The 17,831-nt window shown below is 55.9% G+C and overlaps 1 protein-coding gene across 2 annotated transcripts; it reads left to right on the top strand.

Moving 5' to 3' along the window:
* Positions 1-4,973: 4,973 nt before the first annotated feature.
* On the top strand, positions 4,974-15,404 carry SLC25A37 (solute carrier family 25 member 37). 2 transcript variants are annotated; one of them, XM_068920689.1, is made up of 5 exons: positions 5,087-5,199; positions 5,953-10,823; positions 11,578-11,806; positions 13,696-13,752; positions 14,630-15,404. In XM_068920689.1, exons 2-5 carry the CDS (start codon positions 10,782-10,784, stop codon positions 15,148-15,150), a joined length of 849 nt encoding a protein of 282 aa, XP_068776790.1. In that variant the 5' UTR covers positions 5,087-5,199; positions 5,953-10,781; the 3' UTR covers positions 15,151-15,404. The 2 variants fall into 2 exon arrangements, with proteins under 2 accessions (XP_068776789.1, XP_068776790.1); XM_068920688.1 differs by lacking the exon at positions 5,953-10,823 and having other exon boundaries at positions 4,974-5,199.
* The last annotated feature ends 2,427 nt before the right edge of the window (positions 15,405-17,831 follow it).

Here is a 17,831-nt window from a genome sequence, read left to right as displayed (position 1 = left end):
ACAAAAGGCAGGCATAATTATACACATTCTGTATTGCCTCTCCCTGTTACATTAATCCATTGAGCTAGGTAATGGTAAATTAGGTCAGATTATGCGTGCACTGAAATAAACCCTACAGGCCAAATTCCTCGCACCCACACCTCATTTACCTCTGAGGTTGCATAAATACTGATGGCACTGAATCTGTCTGCACAGCTTCAGTTGAGCTGCAGTGCTCGATGCCTTCCTGGGCTTAGATGGAAAGTCCGTTTTCAGATTTCAGCTATTTTGGCATAAGAATAATCCCACAGCATCACTGGGGCTCTCAATTCTTTCTAATTTACTTTGCATTCAAAGCTAATGTCCCTCCACTGGTATCAACCTAACACACTGCGGTTGATCTGCTACGCAGGCTATAAACCTATTATACATACACTGGCTAGGAAACTAATACCTTGGTAATCTGGAGTGCTGCTCTGGTGACTCAAGGCAAAAGGATATGCTCTGAGTTTATACCAGAGCAGGGATTAATGTTTTGGGTGACTGATTTTCTGTTGTTAATCTAGCTAGTAGCATCTAGGTGTCTTAAGCAAAGGCATAAAAACGAGGAATGCCTTATGCTGATGTTTGAATAAGTGGGTCAGCCCATTCTGAAGACAAAACAATATTGTTTACTTATTTTTATGGCATTTGGTGATATAACAGTAAACAATAACTGGAACACATCAGATGTCCTAGCGACTGATATTTTTCTGCGGCCTTTTCTTCCCAGCTTGGTCTCTGCCTCAGGCTCTAGGACTGCAAAATGCGCCCACCTGAGGATGCCGGCCCCTTGGGAGCGGGCTGCGGTGGACGTTCAATCATTTAAGACTTTGGTGTCAAAGAGACCCTTTTCCAGTTCATCATCTGAAGCCAACAGTGCAGGGCTTGGGAGAGACACAGAAGAGGAGAAGTTTGTTTCCAGCCCAAGGTAATGCAGGAGGGAGAGAGAGGTGAAGTGGTCTCCTTTCAGGTTCGAACTCGCTGAGTCTCCACTCACCTTAGTTGCCATTGAAAACTTGAACCCTGGCTAAAAGTTTCAAGAGAAAGGGGTGAGTTGGAAGGGAAGGTTTAGGTCTAGAAACACCAAGAAACCCGCTGTTTTTGCACACACCTAGGGACAGTTTGGGTGAGTGAGATGGAAGGACTTGGTCCAGACTCACTGTTCAAAATCTTCTCCAAAGGCTGTGAACCTTTCTTCGGAGAACAAGAGAAGAGGCTCATGTGGCTGTTTGTGGACAGCACCTGCCAAGTTCTGCCTCGCTGTGATGGTGAGGGACTAAATGCAAGCCATGCTGAGGCATCCGCATTTTTCCACATCAAGTCTCGTGAGCCATGGACTCATATTCCCGATCAGTGGTAATTCCTGGATGAAAAACATCCTTCTTTCAAGGTAAGCATCTGGCTCTCAAGCTGGCAAGGAAAGGCTTTGGGGATTTCTCAGCAGATCAGTCCTGGACTGAGAGTTCGGTCTGGCTGCGTTGTATAAGAAGATTGCAAACGTATGCCCTTAACTACATGCATTTGCTCTGCTCCTTCTCCTAAGGTGAATGGTTTACACCACACCGGTATGTAAGTGGGTGCCTTTTCCTTTCCACAATAAGAAATATAATTACCTGCTGTTAAACACATGAGAAAAAAAGTGTTCTGTAATGTGCTGTTACATGACATCACGCTGCTGGAGGACAGATCGCTTTACAGTTAAGTAGCCTTCCCCGCTCTCACTCCCTGAGAGTCCCCTCTCAGCTCGGCAGCACTGCTGTCTGCAGTCAGATAACCAGGGTGCAAAGGCAAGAGCCCTTGGCAGGTCATGAAGAGGATAAAACCCACTCTAAAATAAGGTGTTGCTCAGCTGTTAGAGAGCCTGTAGACTTGTGAAGGAAAAAAAAACACACTGGATCTTGTAGATAAACCACAATTTCTGTGGTTTGCAGAAGGTGTCTGCCTCTGAGCAAGACACTCCTGCTTTATCTAGCTGTGTGCAGCTGTGGCATCCTGCATCTCCTGCCAGGGGAGGGGCCCGCGATAAGCAGAAATGAGTCTTCCTAATCAGCAGATGTCTTGGGCTCCTGGAAGATGCAGCCACCCTCTTTGGGCAGAGACTTATGAAAGGCAAGAGAGGAGCACTTCACTTCACTTGAGAGCCTGAAATATATAGCAATGAAATCAGTGTTTCTCGTTTCTCACCATACATCAGTCTGGCCGTGTGTTATATTTATACTAGACAAAAGCCGTCCTGTGGTGCAGAGGCTACATAACAAAGGCTAAGTACTAGTGAGAAATCAGATCTGTGGGTCTGATTCATCACTTCAGTTAGTTATTTGCAGTGATGCAATGTGGGTACAGATTGCAGCTGTATATTTTGCATTGACTTGTTGGTGTAGAAATGAGTGTCCTCTGTGCAGCCTGAAGCTGAACTGTGCTTTTAATGGCAAAGACAGTTTTACTTTTTTCTGCTTTTCTGAGGTGACAGAGCCAAGTTGGAGTTTGGGGCCATTCAAGCAAGCAAGGGACTTGTTGAACCAAGGGAAGCTGCAGATGAGGGAGCGCTTTGCAGTAGTCCTGCCACTGGAAAGAGAGAAATCTGCTTGCCAAAAGGGAATAACTGCACAAGACTCCAGGTTATTTCAAAGGGATATTTTGCAAATAAGAGTCTAGAGTCTTTGTTGAGGAACTGTCATGGATGGTTATTACTAACCAAGCCACGCAGGGACGGCAGGAAACTATCTGAGAGACAGACTGTTTCTTTTCCTACTCATGGGATGCGTATGCAACGTGACAAAACCACAGCACAGACCAGATTCCCTGCCCCATTTTAACTTGGAGATCAAGGATACTTCCACAATGTACGAAACCACTTTCACTAATAACGAACAGTTGCGTCCCCTCCGTATGAACGCAGCACTTCGACGTAGGTCAGCTCTTCGGTCCGCGCGCTGACGGCGTCAGCATCCCCGGCGGCACGGTCTCGCGGGCTGGCCCGGCTGTACGAGCGCGGCAGCAGGGCCAAGCAGCAGCACTAAGGATCCTTCCTCTAAGCGCTGCTCGGAGTTCAACGGTAACCGGCTCCTACCTGGAAACAGCATTTGCAGTATTTCAAATTGATTCATACTATTAGTTATCAAGGAGCGAGACCTCAGAGTGTAGGGGAAAGGGCTTAAGGCAAGTGATATTGCAATGTCCCCACCCTTCTCTCCCTTGCCAAACGTGCTGGAGAGATTAGCTGTTGTTGACTGTTGTTTATAGAGTAGAAAATCTAGATAAACTTCATGGAGCAATACTGAAAAGTGCTCGCCTTAGAGGAGTTTTGCTTCAGCCATTTCCTTATATAGACTAATTTTGCCTTAAGAAAAGGAAGTTCTTAGGCCAGTGTTTGATTTACGGCTGTGCTTAAGTTTTGCAGCCATGAATGATCAGACAGGCTTCAGCAGGGAGTGCTGTCTGCTGAGAGTCAGATATACGCGTGTGGCTTTTCCGGTCTGAAATGCCATCTAAGCTCGAGAACACAGCGCCAAGCCAGCCGTGAGCAACGTGTATTTTGTTTAATCTCTTTAGGGAGGACAAATCTATCGTAATCTAATGGCCTCTGCTAGGGGGTAAGAGAGCGGGGGGAAACGAAAGAGAGGTAAAGCAATGGCAGTCTTCTCCGCTTCCTACGAGGGCTGCAGGGCTTCGAGGCGGCCGGACGCGTCCACCTGGGGCTGCAGCGAGGCCCTGCCCCGAGGGACGGGAAAAGCCAGGGAAGAAAGTCCGCGCGGACGCGGCAGCTCTTGCCGTGGGCCCCAGGCGCGCTCAAGGCCTCTTCCTGCCCCAGCAGCGCCCGCCAGAATACCATGCCAGATGCCCCAAATCGATCGTTTATTGTGATTACTGTTATTATTGTGATTTTTTTTTTTTCCCCCCCAGCGGCACCGCGTTCCCAGCAAACGTCGCGCGGTCGGACCGTTTCGTAACCGCCCTGGCCCGGCCGCTGCTTCGTGCCAGCCCCTCCGGCCGCCGCCTCCCCTCGGCAGGGGCACGGGGCGAGCAGCCCCTCTTCGGCGGGCTGTTCTCGCCGGCCGGCGCTCCCCTCTGCCCGCCGCGAAGGCCGTTCCCATCTCCCCAGTTACGGTGCTCCCAGGCACCCCGGGATTTATGTAAGCGAGGCAAACTGCAGAGTCACGCCGCTTCCTGCTCGCAGGCGAGGGAGGGCCTGGCGCCAACACAAGCTCTCCCGAGCCTTTCCGCGGCCGAGCGCTGGCCTGCCCCGAGGGCGACGAGCGCGCCCGTTCTCAGCCCCGCACGGGCCCAGCGGCTGCTTTCTCGGCCGTCATCCCGCGGTGCTCCGGGAAAATCACGCCGTTGCTCATCTAATGCCCGCGGCTTCCTCCCTCCTCCCGGGAAGGCGCGCGTGCACGAGGCACAGGCGCACGCACGAGGGCGGGTGCGCTCGCACCCGCCTAGCCCGGGGCTGGCCCTTGCGCCAGGGGCGCCACTGCACGAGGGGGGCGCGCTCGCCCCTGCCCTGCCCTGCCCGGGGCGGCCGCGGGCGCCAGGCCGCGCGCTGCCCCCCGCGCCCCCGGCCCGCGGCTGGCGCGCGCTCCCGCGCACCCCCCCCCTCCCGCCGTGCCGCGGGAGAGCCAATCAGGCTCCTCCTCGCCCACCCTCCCGCACGCCATTTGCCGCGGGCCCTGCCGATCCTCCCTCCGTCCCTCCCTCTCCTCCCCGCGGCTTTCTGTGACGTCAGCGCGCGGAGCTCCCGGGAGCGCGGGCGGCGGCCCAACCGGCGGCCGGCGGCGGCGGCGGCGGCTCCCCATTGGCGCGGCGCGGCGCGGCGGGGGGGGGGCGGAGCGTGGGCGCGGCTTTAAAGCGGGGCCGGGGCGGCGCGCGGGCTCCGCGCGGCCCGGCCCTGCGAGCCCCGCCCCCCTCCCGGCCGCCGCCGCCGCCGCCGCCGCCGCCGCCGCCGCCGCCGCCTGGCCCGGGCGGATGGAGCTGAGCTGCGCAGTGGGGGGCAGCGCGGCGGCGCCGCCGGGGCCCGGGCCCCCTTCCCCCGCCGCCGCTGCCGCCGCCCCGGGACCGCCCATGGACGGCGAGGACTACGAGAGCCTGCCCAGCGGCGCCTCGCTCGGCACCCACATGATGGCCGGGGCCGTGGCGGGTATCATGGAGCACACGGTCATGTACCCGGTGGACTCGGTCAAGGTGCGCGGCGGGCCGGGCAGGGCGAGGGGGCCGCGGGTGTCCTGATGGCGGGGTGCACCGGGGCGGGGGCAGCGTGCACCGGGGGTCCCGGCGGTGCACCGGGGCAACGTGCACGGGGGTCCCGGTGCTGCACCGGGGCGGGGGGCAGCGTGCACGGGGGTCCCGGTGCTGCACCGGGGCGGGGGGCAGCGTGCACGGGGGTCCCGGTGCTGCACCGGGGCGGGGGGCAGCGTGCACGGGGGTCCCGGTGCTGCACCGGGGCGGGGGGCAGCGTGCACCGGGGCGGGGGGAACGTGCACGGGGGTCCCGGTGCTGCACCGGGGCGGGGGGCAGCGTGCACCGGGGCGGGGGCAGCGTGCCCCGGGGGTCCCGGTGCTGCACCGGGGCGGGGGGCAGCGTGCACCGGGGCGGGGGGCAGCGTGCACGGGGGTCCCGGTGCTGCACCGGGGCGGGGGGAACGTGCACGGGGGTCCCGGTGCTGCCCCGGGGCGGGGGCAGCGTGCCCGGCCATCCGGGGGGAGGCTCGGCGGGGTCGCTGAAGCGGTGGGGAGCGTGCCGCGAAGGGCGTTCGCACCCCTTCTGCAGCTTGGGGTTCCCACCCCGAATCTCTCCCTTCTCCCGTTTCTTCGGGGCTCTCGGCGCTGCCGAAAGCTGGATGAGCCGGGCACGGTGTTGCCGGTGCCAACGGGTCCTCTGGGATCCGCTCGCGGCCGGCTGCGAGCGGACGCTCTGATTTCTCCTCTTTTAACGCAGGACTCCGCGAAAGAGTAGGCAGAGGAGAGGAAATGCCTTCGCGTCGAGGCGCCAAATGTGCTGCCAGCGTGCTAGGAGAAGCCTGGGGAGGAAACGCTCCGGGCCTTTCTCTGTGCTTTCCCCGACGTCTCCTCGGGCCGGGTCTGCTCCTCCCGGCCCGTCCGGCAGCTCCGAACCGCGGTTCGGTGCCAGGTCCCGGTTAGAGCAGCGGCGTGTCGTCGCTCCGGACTTTCTGGTGTTGTTTAAGAGGGCGTTTCCTCTATGGGGAAACGGGCAGGGATAGGGAGAAAGTGAAAGTTGTGCCTGCTCTTCCCGTGCTTCGCGGTAAAAGCGAGGACGCCGCGACTCGCTGCGCAGCGGGAGTCCCTCGCGGCCGGCGGCGCCCGACACCGCCGGGCGAATACCTTGCACTTAACGTAATCCTGCGCAGCACGCCACCTCGAAGTGCTCAAAAGTAGACGAGAAATATTCCTGCCGCTGGAGATCTCTGGCGGGTCTGGCCAGGGCCACTCAACCTGTCGGAGGCGCACGTGCAGTTCTGCATGCAAAATGACAAGACTGACCCCTAAAAGGGCTGTTTTGTTATGTCAGTTAATGACCCACTAATTAAGCTTGTAGCAGCAGCAATCTTTCACTTTGCTGTGGGAAACGTGCCCCTTTGCTCCTACAGAGAAGAAGCAAAGCCTGCTCTGCCTGGCTCTGCAGGTCGGACTCTCCGGATAGTATTTCCTGGAGTAAGTCGGGGTGAGCGGAGCTGGTGGAGAAGGAGTTTGTCTGTGACTGCTGCGGAAAGTGGCATTTCACAGGCAGCCAGCCTCTTAAATTGCTGCTTAAAGAAAACATGCTTTGGTTCCAGCAAGTCATTTCCTCTCAAAGAGAAACTGAAAACACTGCAATTTGGGGAATTGTTTGCTTCAGACGCTTGCCCAATTCCTCAGCCTGGTGAAGTCGGGGCAGAGCCGGCCGCGATGACAGTTTCCTATTAAAGGCAGCTGCGCGGACGGTGAGTCAGGACAAGTGGTTAACAGTGCCCGTAGCCCTCCGTTCGGCGTCAGAGATGTAAATCTCCTGCAGCGGCGTCGCTGCTCGTTGCAGGAGGAAACGCGTTCGAGACCGCCGTGTGTTTTCCCATCCACCGCTCCGGCTGGAGACCGGTGATGACTTGAGAGTTGCTTTGTGTGTCTTCCCCTTCCCATCGGTTTGCTTCCAGCAGTAAATAAAGACCCCCGTTTATGGCTCCCAGCTTAACCATGTGTTGACCTCCGCCTTACCCGCTTCGCTCTGCGGTTGCGTTAAAGCACGGGTTTGGCCAGCCGGTTTTTGGAAGCGTGCTCGTGGTGTGCTGCTGTTCTCTGGTGCTGCTTAGGTTTGTTGGTAGCTGCTGGGAGCGCAGCCGTCCCGGCAAGCCCGATCGCTTGCCGAATTGGTGGTAGAAAGGAGCTTAAGAGGTTAAGCCTCGTCCGAGGCGTAACCGCGTGCCGGGGAGACGAGCTCAGCCCCGCCATCGGCTCTTGGGTGGCTGGTTGCAGCGATGGCCCCGGCACCCTCTGCTGCGGGCAACGTGCTCCAGAGCCCTTAGCAGGGATTTCGCTCCGAGGTCGCGCACCCAAAGCGCTGCTCGCAGGAGGACCAGTGCGTTTGTCGTATGTGCGGGCTGAGCCCGAGAGAGCGGACAACAACTTGCACGACAAGTTAGTGACGCTTTGCTGGAGTACGCGCAACTGAGGATCTAGCGCTCGTCAGTGAAATGCTCCTAGATAGGAGATGATTTATCCTGCGTTGTTGCTAATGCCTGAGAAACTTCAGAAAAGTGCGTCTGCTCGTTTGCCCGCGCGCTGCTGCGTTTAGCAACGGTGTCGCTACCGCTGGCTCTTTGCACTAGCGCGCTGGCAGTGCTGCGGCCCGGGCACCTGGAGCTGAAGCAGAGCGTGGCCGGCAGGTGCGGGCGTCCCCCTTCGGGGGGTCCTGCGTTTCAAGCGAGGGCTCGCGGGAGAGCTTGCCCCGGTGGGAAAGCCGGGTAGGGATGGCAGAGCGCCGGCGAACGGGGCCGCGGGATCGGGGGACGCTCGCCGGTCGGCGCGCTCTGCTGCCTTGTGCAAGGAGGATTAATCCAGATGGGAGGAGAAGTGTTTCTTGGCTGTTTAACAATAGGGGCGTGAGGCTCCTGGCGGAGTTTGCTAACTTCAGAGAGCTGTTAAAAGCTGGGGGTACGAGAGGCTGAGGCCGGCGTAGCTCGTGGCAAGTCAGCTGCCTGTTTGCAGCCTTTTAAAGGTGCAGCGCCTAATGGGGCACTTGGCTTCCTTCAAACCGTGATAAACTCATCCTGGGCGAGACAGAGCTAAGCTTGCTTTCCGCTACGCGCCTCTTGGGTCGCAGCGGCCACGCGCGACATCTTTACGTCTGCTCCCCGGCCTGTTTGTCCAGGTTGCGTCCGCAGCTGTAACGGAAGGCGGGCTTGGCTGCGGCGTGAGCGGCGCAAACTGCAGCCGGCGTGCGTTAGGGAACCACGAAACGCGCTGCACTGCCCTGTCTGGGATGCAGCACGAGCCCTTGGAGGGGGCCCGGGGATGCACGCCGAGCTGGCCCGCGTGCGTTCCCACGCGGAGACGGACGGGCGCTGTGCCCGCGGAGGGTACGCGGGCTTAGCGCCCGCCCCGGGCCGTGCCTTTACGGGGAGCGTGTCCCTGAGCACCTCGGGGAGGAGCTGGAGCTGATGCATGCTCGAATACCCTGGCCGCCCCGGGAGCCTCCTGCTTTCCAGCTGCTCTTGACTGGGGCCTCCGGGAGGCTCGCAGGTGCAGAAACCTTGCGCAGCGCTTGGCAAACCCTTCTGCGCACTGACCAGCCTTAAAGACCGACTTTAAACGCATTCCTAGATAATTCAGGCTTTTCTGAGCTTCTGGGTCTATTTCCAGCGCTGCCCGTAGGTTACGGTACGCTCAGCAACAGGAAGCTTTGCTCGAGGCAGCCAAATTCCCCGTTTCTAATCTGAGCTCCTCAGCGCCGAGGGAAAGTGGCCTTGGAGTCTGCTGCTGGCTTTCTCCAAACACGGGCTCGGGCTTTAGCTTGCTGCAGGCCTGGGGCGTATTTTGCCGGTTTCCCTGCTCTGTTTTCACTTGCCTTATCGGGCCGGGCTGCAGGCTTCTCAGGGCAGCGCTTTCTGGCTGCGAGCACGCGCGCGGCAGCGCCGTGCGGATGGGTATTCCCTGCGACTGCAAGGCAAAGCAGTCCGCCTCACCTGGCGGGCAATTTTCCTGGGTGCTTGTCATAAGCACCCAGGAAGATTGCACAGCTGTGCAACTGCGTTTCCCGGCTGCGAGGCGGCGTGGCCGATGCCCGTCGCGCTTGGGTTGTGAAACGCTGACCCCGGAGCAATGCATGAGCTGTAAAAGCTGTATGAAGGGGTGAGAAGGGGTGCAGCTGGCAGCTCCTTCCAGCAGGTTGCAGCCTGGCAGGGCGATGCCTTGTCGCTAGTGACCTTAGTGCTTAGATTTTCCCCCAAAGTTTTAAATTTAGCCTCGCTGAATTGCAGCGACTTAGCAAACGTAACTCCTGCGCTATGAGACCTGCTACGAATACAATAATTTGTTTGAATTAGCATCGCGTATTGCTTTACTAGTAGCTCGGTTTTATTGTGCCGGGTTAAAGTCCTGGGTTCAGTCTGCTCTCCTGGTATCGGAGTAGTTGCTGTGCAAGCACTCCTCCGTCTGAGGAGCTCAAACAGCTCGTGGGATCTAGTGCCCAAGCCCAAAACACTTGTAGTGGCTTAATCGTGCCTGAAAGCTTAGCTGTAGTATTGCCTCCTGGCTAATTGCTTATGTAAATCGATAAACTCGGAGGGACGTGTCCTCGGATGAAGGAGTGGAAGCGCATGCGAGCTCCTCGCTCTTTCCAAAGCCCTGTTGGGTCCCTGCCAAGGTGCAGGGCAGCGGCGCTGCTCTGCCCGGGAGTCCAAGGACGGCGCTGCTGCTGCGCGGGCCCGCTAGCGCTTAAAGAAACCCCGGCGCTGACTGGCGTTTTCGGGGCTCGGGCAGGCCTGCGTGCAGAGTTGCAGCGCGCCGGCCTCTCGCTGGGAGCCTGCCGGAGCCGGGCTCCCCGCGTCGCACTTACTCATTCGGGTCGGGCTCCAGCAAACGCGGCCGCGGCCTGAGCCAGCCAGGGCTGCAACGCGCGGTTGCACAAGCCCGCCTTGTGGTGCGTGTGCTTCAAGGCAGATATTGTCCGCGCCCAGAGGTGTTACGTGGCCAAGGTGAAGTACCGGTGTGGTCTCCTCTGAGTGCTCCTAGGGTGGGTCCAGCCTCCTGCCGTCCGCGCTCCGGTAAAGAAGCCACGGTGCTGGCTGCGATGCTTGGATTGCAACTAAAGCAAAAGACGTTAACTCGTCAGTGCTGACGTTGCACCTCGCAGGCTGTGCTGGCTGCGCCCTTATCTTCTCGCCTTTATCTGCTGTGCTTGTGAACTGACCTAACCTCAAGTGGAGTAACTAGTGGTGATATGCTATAAAATCATTTGAAGGAAGCTCTAATCCAGTGATGGAGTAGAGTCCAAGCTAACCCAGGGCAAGACCTTCCTTTTATAAAACCTAAATGACCTTTTCTTTAATTGTATTTCTCAAGCTTCTCCTTAAAGGAATTTAACAGGATGGAGTCTAGTGTGGGATGGAGTCTAGTGTGGGTTGCCAAACGCTGATGTCCTGTGGCTACATGCTTTCCAGGGTCCTTCTGCGTTTAAAGGCATGAGGCTACCACCAAAGGGCCCGTCACTCCGGCAGTATCTCCTCAGACCGGTTTTGGTGCGATAGGAAGTAACACGGGCTTGTCACAGACCGGATGGCCTTTGCCCGTCGTACTCTCCGCAGAGGGTTTTTGCAGGTACCCCGTTTTCTTAGCTTGCACTTCTAGGAAACTCGTTTCTCAACCAAGCGGCCCAACTCCCGCAAGCCAAGTATCAAAAGCAACTGAGCAATCGCAGTGGAAACAAGCTGAGGCAGAGAGACTGGAGCGTTGTAAGCAAGAGCCAATTAAACACCTAACTCTTTCTTCACCCAGTCTTTTGAACAACTTTGCTTAATTCCCTGTACTTTCCGCACATAAACAAGCGCAGAGGTTATACTTCCCTGTGTGCTGAGCGCTTGTCTGAGCGGACTTGTCGTGTTCTGGTGCCGCAACGGAAGTGCGGACTTAATCCTGTTGGTGTGGCCGGCAAAGGCATGAAGAAACAGTGCAGCGGCCCTGGGCTGGCGCTCGGGCAGGAGCGTTCCCGGCCGCGGCTGCAGCGGGGCTGGTGCTGCGGCAGGCGCGGAGATCTCTGAGCCAGGCTGCTCCCCTCTCCGGAGGACAGGAGAGGGGGAAACCGGCTGTCGGCACCCCAGCGTCAGCTGCTGGTGGGTCGGTGGACGAGCCCTCGCCTGCAGTTGGGTCAAGTCTCTGGAGCGGGGGTGTCGCAGATGGTCTGCAGAGGCTGGCTCGGTAGCTCCCGTGCTACCGGAGCTCTGGGAATAAATTCTTCCACCCTCTGGTGGAGGCACGTGTTAGATTTTTGGAGGTCTCGCAGCTCTGAGTCTTGCGGCTCGTGCTCGCTCGAGTCAAGTAACTGAGACCTCTCCCTCTGTGTGCTTTGTTGCAGACAAGGATGCAGAGTTTGCAGCCGGACCCCAAAGCCCAATACAGGAGTGTGTACGAAGCACTGAAGAAAATTGTTCTCACGGAGGGTTTCTGGAGGCCTTTACGTGGGATTAATGTCACCATGCTGGGGGCTGGCCCAGCCCACGCAATGTACTTTGCCTGCTATGAAAAAATGAAAAAGACTCTAAGTGAGACTATTCAGCATGGAGGAAACAGCCACTTGGCCAATGGTATTTTTTTTTTTCCACAAAAAAGCTTGCAGTTAACAGCCTGTCCCTTGCTTGCTTCATGCACTTTAGTGTGGCATCCTTCACTGTGCTCTGCTCCTGGAAGAACTGCTGTAGGCACCCTGCTTTCAGACTGACACTGTAAATATCCGTACGGGAGGATGCAAGACACAAGCGTAGCCCCGGCTTGCAGGCCTCGGCCCCCGCTATGGGGAGTGCTGGAAAGGCAGGGGGAAGTCAGGTACGCAAGTGTGGCACCTGCCCTCTAGTTCAGTGCTTTACGCTGCTCACCACGCTCCTCTGAAATCCGTGTCCCGTCTTAGGACTGCTGAGCACTTGGTAAATCTCTTTTCCAGAGGGTACTGAGCCGATATGGGAGGTCTTTGCTGCAGCAGTATCTAACCAACGAGTCAAAGCTGTAATATACCATGCAGAGGAGCTCTGAAGCAACTTCTCCTGAAGTATGTTTTTGCTTCAAGTGGACTTTTCCCTTCCATGGGGAAGGCAGGGGAGCTGCTTACCAGCCAGTGGTTAGATATACCACCTTGAGCATGGAGAATTTGAGAGGCTGTCTTGCACGAACAGATGCTGGGGCAGTTTCTGTCCGGGGAAAGGTAAGCTATGCTCCTAGCTAGCTAATCTGAGGCTGCTGCACTCCAAGCCACTCAGAAGATCACATGTGGCTGGGCTGGCTGTCAGCATCAGAGTAGAAAAGCACTCCCTGACCTTAAATCCATGACGGCATCTTCCAAAACCTTAGTCTAATCCAGACTTCTGCACTGAATCTGATTTCAAATGACTCTAGTGGGTGTAATCAATACATTGGACACGAGGTGTACAGGAGGTAGTCACAGGCTGTTTCTGGTTTTATGCTTGAAGGTATCATCTAAATCTCTTCTCATGAGGTTTGAAGTAGAGGCTCTCCTCATTCCAGATGACTCCCTTGTTGGAGCTCCAGCATGGTAAAGTGCACTGCATCTGCTGTGTACTTGCATGCTTTTCTTAAAGATTTTGCTTCTGCCAAGGAGGCTTTTGCTTTTAGATACTGTGACAGCAGAAGCCCTCTAGTTGGACAGCCAGACTTGTTATAAAATGTGCTGTGCAAAAGACATTTCTTCTTGGTCCGTGATATGATGTGACAGTAGGAATCTGCAATGACAGTCACTTGACTTGGCCCAACCAACTGAGTTAAGGATATGAGATCTTTCTGGCTTGCTGCTTTTTCCTAGTAATGTGCTTCCTATGTTTGCCTTTCAAGTAGCTACAGGCTTGCAGTACCAGCGGGAAAACTGAAGTGTTGCATTAATGAGAAAAATGACCGAAAGTCATTTGGGCAACAGAGAATTTGCGATGGAAACCTACATCAAAGGAAAAGGTGTGGCTCGAGAGGCCCATCCTAGAGCAAACTGCAGAATCATTAATGACTGGCTGGATGTTTGCAGAATCCAGGCAATTAGTGTTTAAAACTAGCCTGAGTAAATGGATGAAAATGCCTAATTACAGATGCACTGAGGCGATTTTAAGCGTTGCTCAGTCCGGAGCGAGCTGCGTTAAGCTGATGATGCCTTGCGTAGACGAAGCCGTGTCGGTGGTTGTAGGGGACAGCAAACGTGACTGGTACGGAGCTGGGTCACGTTTAGCAGCGCGTTGGCTTGCCACTCTTGTGAGTGGATTCTGGTTTCTGTCAAACCTCCCTGGCCCGGGTCCGCGGTGCAGGAAGGCAGCCTGGTTAGCGAGTGCTTTGGTGGGGCCGCGGGACCTGGGCGCTCGGTGCTTTGTGCACACGGATGTACGGGCTGCCGGTGCCAGCAGCAGCTAGCGGCAGCGCCGGAGCCAACCCCTGACCGATGGCCTCCGAGTCCTTTTGTGAAGGATGCTCTTCTGTCTTGCAGGTATAGCTGGGAGCGTGGCCACGTTACTCCACGATGCAGTAATGAATCCGGCTGAAGGTAATGCCCAGGGCTGCTGGGGAAGTGCTGCAGAACGAAAGCGCTGCACCTTCTTAGCCCAAGGGGTCCTTGGTGCCTCCCAGGCTATCTTGGCGCGCTTTAGGAGGAACCCTTTGCTTTAGTGACCCTTGTTGCCCAATTTTTTTTTAATGAGATCAGATAGGCTAACGCAGCTCTTCAGGGCCGGCATAAAGGGAGAAATCCTGCCCAGGCCCGACTGGCCATTGCAGCTTGCAGAGGGGTTGCCGGTAAGACTCCCCTTGGTGGCACAGTGTGTCAGGACTTCCCAAGAGAGCGTCTCACCTTTAGGCGCGCTCCAGCTTGGTTACCCGATCATACAGCCTCTGGTCTTTCCTTAGCAGGAACAGCTTTAGTAACACGATGCTGTTCCTCCTCTGCTGGTAAATCTGTACTAAAGCAACTGTGGTTTCTCTGAAGCTCTGTGGACTACCAAAACAAAACTGAACTCAGTCATGTTGTCAAACAAGTAGAGTGGCTGTTAGAGCCACGGCATGGCTGTCCAGGATAAGCGAAACCTAGCAGAGAAAGGAGTAACAGTAAAATGCATCCAAAGTGAAGGCTGAATAGCAGCCAGTCCAGCTCGTTAAGTTGTCGTATGTTGTACTCCAGAGCTGGACCAAAGGCAAGTTTTTCTGAAGGAAAAAGGTCTCCTGTTTAAAAACCTTTTAAATGTCAAGTTTGCTTAAGCGATCGCTTGCGGATGTCAAGTGATGTTAAATGACTTGGGGCAGGGTTGTCTGGATGTTGTAACGGCCAGGTAAGGTGTGCGTTAACCAGTGTGTTTATCTCCCTGCCTCTCTATGCCGTCCGGTGCCGCCTGCCCTGCGTTCGTCTCCCCGGCTGTCTCCTGGACCAGTGGTGAAGCAGCGGATGCAGATGTTCAACTCCCCTTACAAATCCGTCCTGGCATGTGTAAGGACAGTGCAGAAGACAGAAGGGTTTGGTGCCTTCTACCGCAGCTACACCACCCAGCTCACCATGAACATCCCCTTCCAGGCCATTCACTTCATCACCTATGAGTTCATGCAAGAGCAAATCAACCCTCGCCGGGAGTATAACCCTCAGTCGCACATCGTCTCCGGCGCCCTTGCGGGGGCTGTGGCTGCCGCGGCCACCACTCCTCTCGACGTCTGCAAGACCCTGCTCAACACGCAAGAAAACATGGCCTTGAGCTCGGTGAACATCAGCGGGCACCTCTCGGGCATGGTGAACGCCTTCAAGACTGTCTACCAGCTCGGGGGCATCTCGGGGTATTTTAGAGGGGTGCAGGCACGTGTCATTTACCAGATGCCTTCAACGGCCATTGCGTGGTCAGTGTATGAATTCTTTAAGTACTTTCTCACAAAGCACAAGCTGGAGAAAAGAACATCCTTTTGAAGGACTTAGCAAGAGTGAATGCAAGCGTCCATGTCCCCTCTGTGCGTGTCCGCGCCTGTGTGCGAGCCAGCAAGCTCTGGGTCTCTGATAAGGAACGTACCAGGTTTCTGGTGGATTCACAGCTGAAGTCCACTTTTCCCCTCTGGGGGAAGGAGGGTTTAAGTGGTCCTCAGTGACGTGTTCCCCTTGTTGCGCAAACAATGAAATAGATTATAAAGACTTATAATAATATATATATTTAATTAATAACTTTATTTTGGAGAAGTGAATTTGCTAACTGATATTTTTCTCTGAATATGTCTGAAGATGTAGTTTACTTCCTCACCAGGAGGCTTAGGTTTTACAGCCTAGGCTGTTTTTTTACAGCAAAGAAGCAAAATATCCTGTCACAGAACTTTTTATATAAATATAAAATAGATGGATAATGTTTATCCTTTATTTTTCTATATAGACATTTGGTTTGTTTTTTAAATACTATTACAGCTAGGTGCTGAGCTGTTTAAAAAGGGCTACATTCTTCCACCACGTGTAAGGAAGACACGAGAGCATTTATTTTTATAGCCAGATTGGCTTTAATTATGCAGCATTTGGACCGCGATCAGTGGCCTGGTTTCTCATGTGGATGTCAAGGTACTTGGTAACCCCTTGAGACTTGCCGGGGATGCAAGGAGAAGGAATGGGGGCAATACTTGCTTTGGGAAGCTAGGAGATCGAGTGGAGCACCCAAAAGACCTGGTCACTTTGGGGCGGAGGGGAACTCTATCAGTTCCTTTTATTTTTTTTTTACAAGGAAACTCTTAATGTAGATTTTACAGACTAGTATTTTTTTGCAAACACTTTTTTTTTTTTAAAAAGGTACATTTTTATGGTGTGTGTGATAGCTAAACAGGCTTCATCCTCTGTTAATTTATTCATACTTTCACTAAGGGCCCGATCCTGCTCGCAGGAGCAGCCCTGCACCTCCGGATGGCTCACGGGGTCTGACCGGGCTGCATCGAGCCGCTCTGCCCCGGCGCGCGGAGCAGAGCTTCGGTGTGGCGCTCGGCAAAATCGTGCCTGCTTTGGAAGGGTATCAAACTCTAATCTTCCTCTTTTGGGGGAAAGCTCCTTTTGGGGGGGAGGATGGCGCTTCCCTGTGCATCCTTCGTGTTTCGCCTCGGTACGACGGCTCCTTCGCAGCGCCGGCCGGGGCCCGAGTCGCGGCTCTCGACTCGGAAAGGGCGGCCGAGCCGGCTCGAGCGGCCCCCGGGCTGAGACGCCTCCTTGAGCCGCTCCTGCGGGCGGTCAGCAGTTTGGGAGCGCGTGCGCCTGGCGTAAGCTGCCCTTGGCCGCTGGTAGGTACCAAATGAGGTTCTCGAGGCCCTTTGGTCACCGAGTTTGACGGCATCTCGCATGATGCCAAGCGCACCCCTTAGGTTAAAGCGCAAAAGTTACGGCCTCAAGGCTGAGCGTCTTTGGGAGCGCTCTGCTAAACCTCCCGGTCCTTTGCTATTGACTTTAGAAACTGGAGCATCACTAACGGGAGCCAGAACTGCACAAACTCTTTCCGTCCAAGATGGGCACAAACACTTAGATGAAAATCTTGGGTCACTTTAATAGGCAAACTGTAGCATAACGCGGGAAGGCGACAGCTTTCGGTGTGACTTCGGTAGCTAGGAGTCGAGCTCGGCGAGCCGCCCCCCGCGTGTTGATCCTCTTCCGCTGGGTTGCTTAGCTTTAATTTGTGTCTTCATCTCAGCTCTTCCGGGAGAACTTCACCTCCCGCTTGGAGCCAGGGGGGATCCTGGGAGCAGCTGGGAGGCCGAGGCTGCGCTTGCGGGGAGGGAGCCGGGGCGGTGCAGCTCCCCGCTCCCGTTGCCGCTCTCGAGACAAACCGGAGCGTGCCCGGCAGCCTCCGAGCGGCCGGCTTTCCTCGGCAGCCGCTCCCAGAGCCAGGCTTCCCACCGGCGGCGGGAGCGTGCTCACCCGGGTCACCCAAGAATTGCATAGTTTGTTTTTTTTTTTTTTTAACATATTTAACTTGTACCGGGCTGTACTTGAGGCTGGGTTAAAGCCCCCTCGCCAAAGCGTCGCTCCGCGTCTCGCCTGGTTTCAGTTGTGCTGCGAGTCCGCAGTTTTGCCTTAACCTGGTATGTGAAACACGTACGGCTGCTTTGTCTGCAAGAAACGCACATGTATTCAAGGGGGAGGATGAGGCAAGGTGGCTGCAGCTCTTTCTTTTTTTTTTTTTTTTTTTGCCTGCCTTGGAATTTAATGTGTTTTCTTAAATGTGTATGGAACAATGCAGAAGTTCACCTGTGAAATGCTGCTACAGTTGTAACACTGGAGCTCAAGGCAATAAAGTATTCTGGTTCTTGTCCCCGTGGGCTCCTGCCTGTGCTTTTCTTAGGCGCGTGCCCGGGAAGGGAGCGCGGCGCGGGGCCGGCCGCCCCGGAGGGCTGCTGGCGTGGACGAGGGGGAGCCGGAGCGGCTCTGCGCCCCCCGGGAGACCCCCGGGCTGCAGGACTCCCCTTGCTGTCGGCGGCCGTTGTCCAAATCCGGCCGCTTTGCCGTGGGGCTCGGTGGGGAAATAGTTTCCGTCCCGCCGCTCCCCAAGTGCCTCCAAGCAGCGCTTGGGCTTTGCTCTCTCCGAGGGTTGCACGTAGCGGGATGCGTATGCGCATCGGGAGGGGGTTTGGGCA

Source organism: Struthio camelus, chromosome 27 (genome assembly GCF_040807025.1).
Source record: "Struthio camelus isolate bStrCam1 chromosome 27, bStrCam1.hap1, whole genome shotgun sequence".
Lineage (NCBI taxonomy): Eukaryota > Metazoa > Chordata > Aves > Struthioniformes > Struthionidae > Struthio > Struthio camelus.
This window is presented reverse-complemented; position numbering and strand designations above follow the sequence as displayed.

Bases quoted from the DNA above. Each gene is read 5' to 3' on its own strand.
- SLC25A37 (XM_068920688.1), top strand. From the start codon at position 4,984: ATGGAGCTGAGCTGCGCAGTGGGGGGCAGCGCGGCGGCGCCGCCGGGG. The intron at 5,200-11,577 runs GTGCGCGGCGGG...GCTTTGTTGCAG, and splicing joins ACCCGGTGGACTCGGTCAAG to ACAAGGATGCAGAGTTTGCA. The intron at 11,807-13,695 runs GTATTTTTTTTT...TCTGTCTTGCAG, and splicing joins AAACAGCCACTTGGCCAATG to GTATAGCTGGGAGCGTGGCC.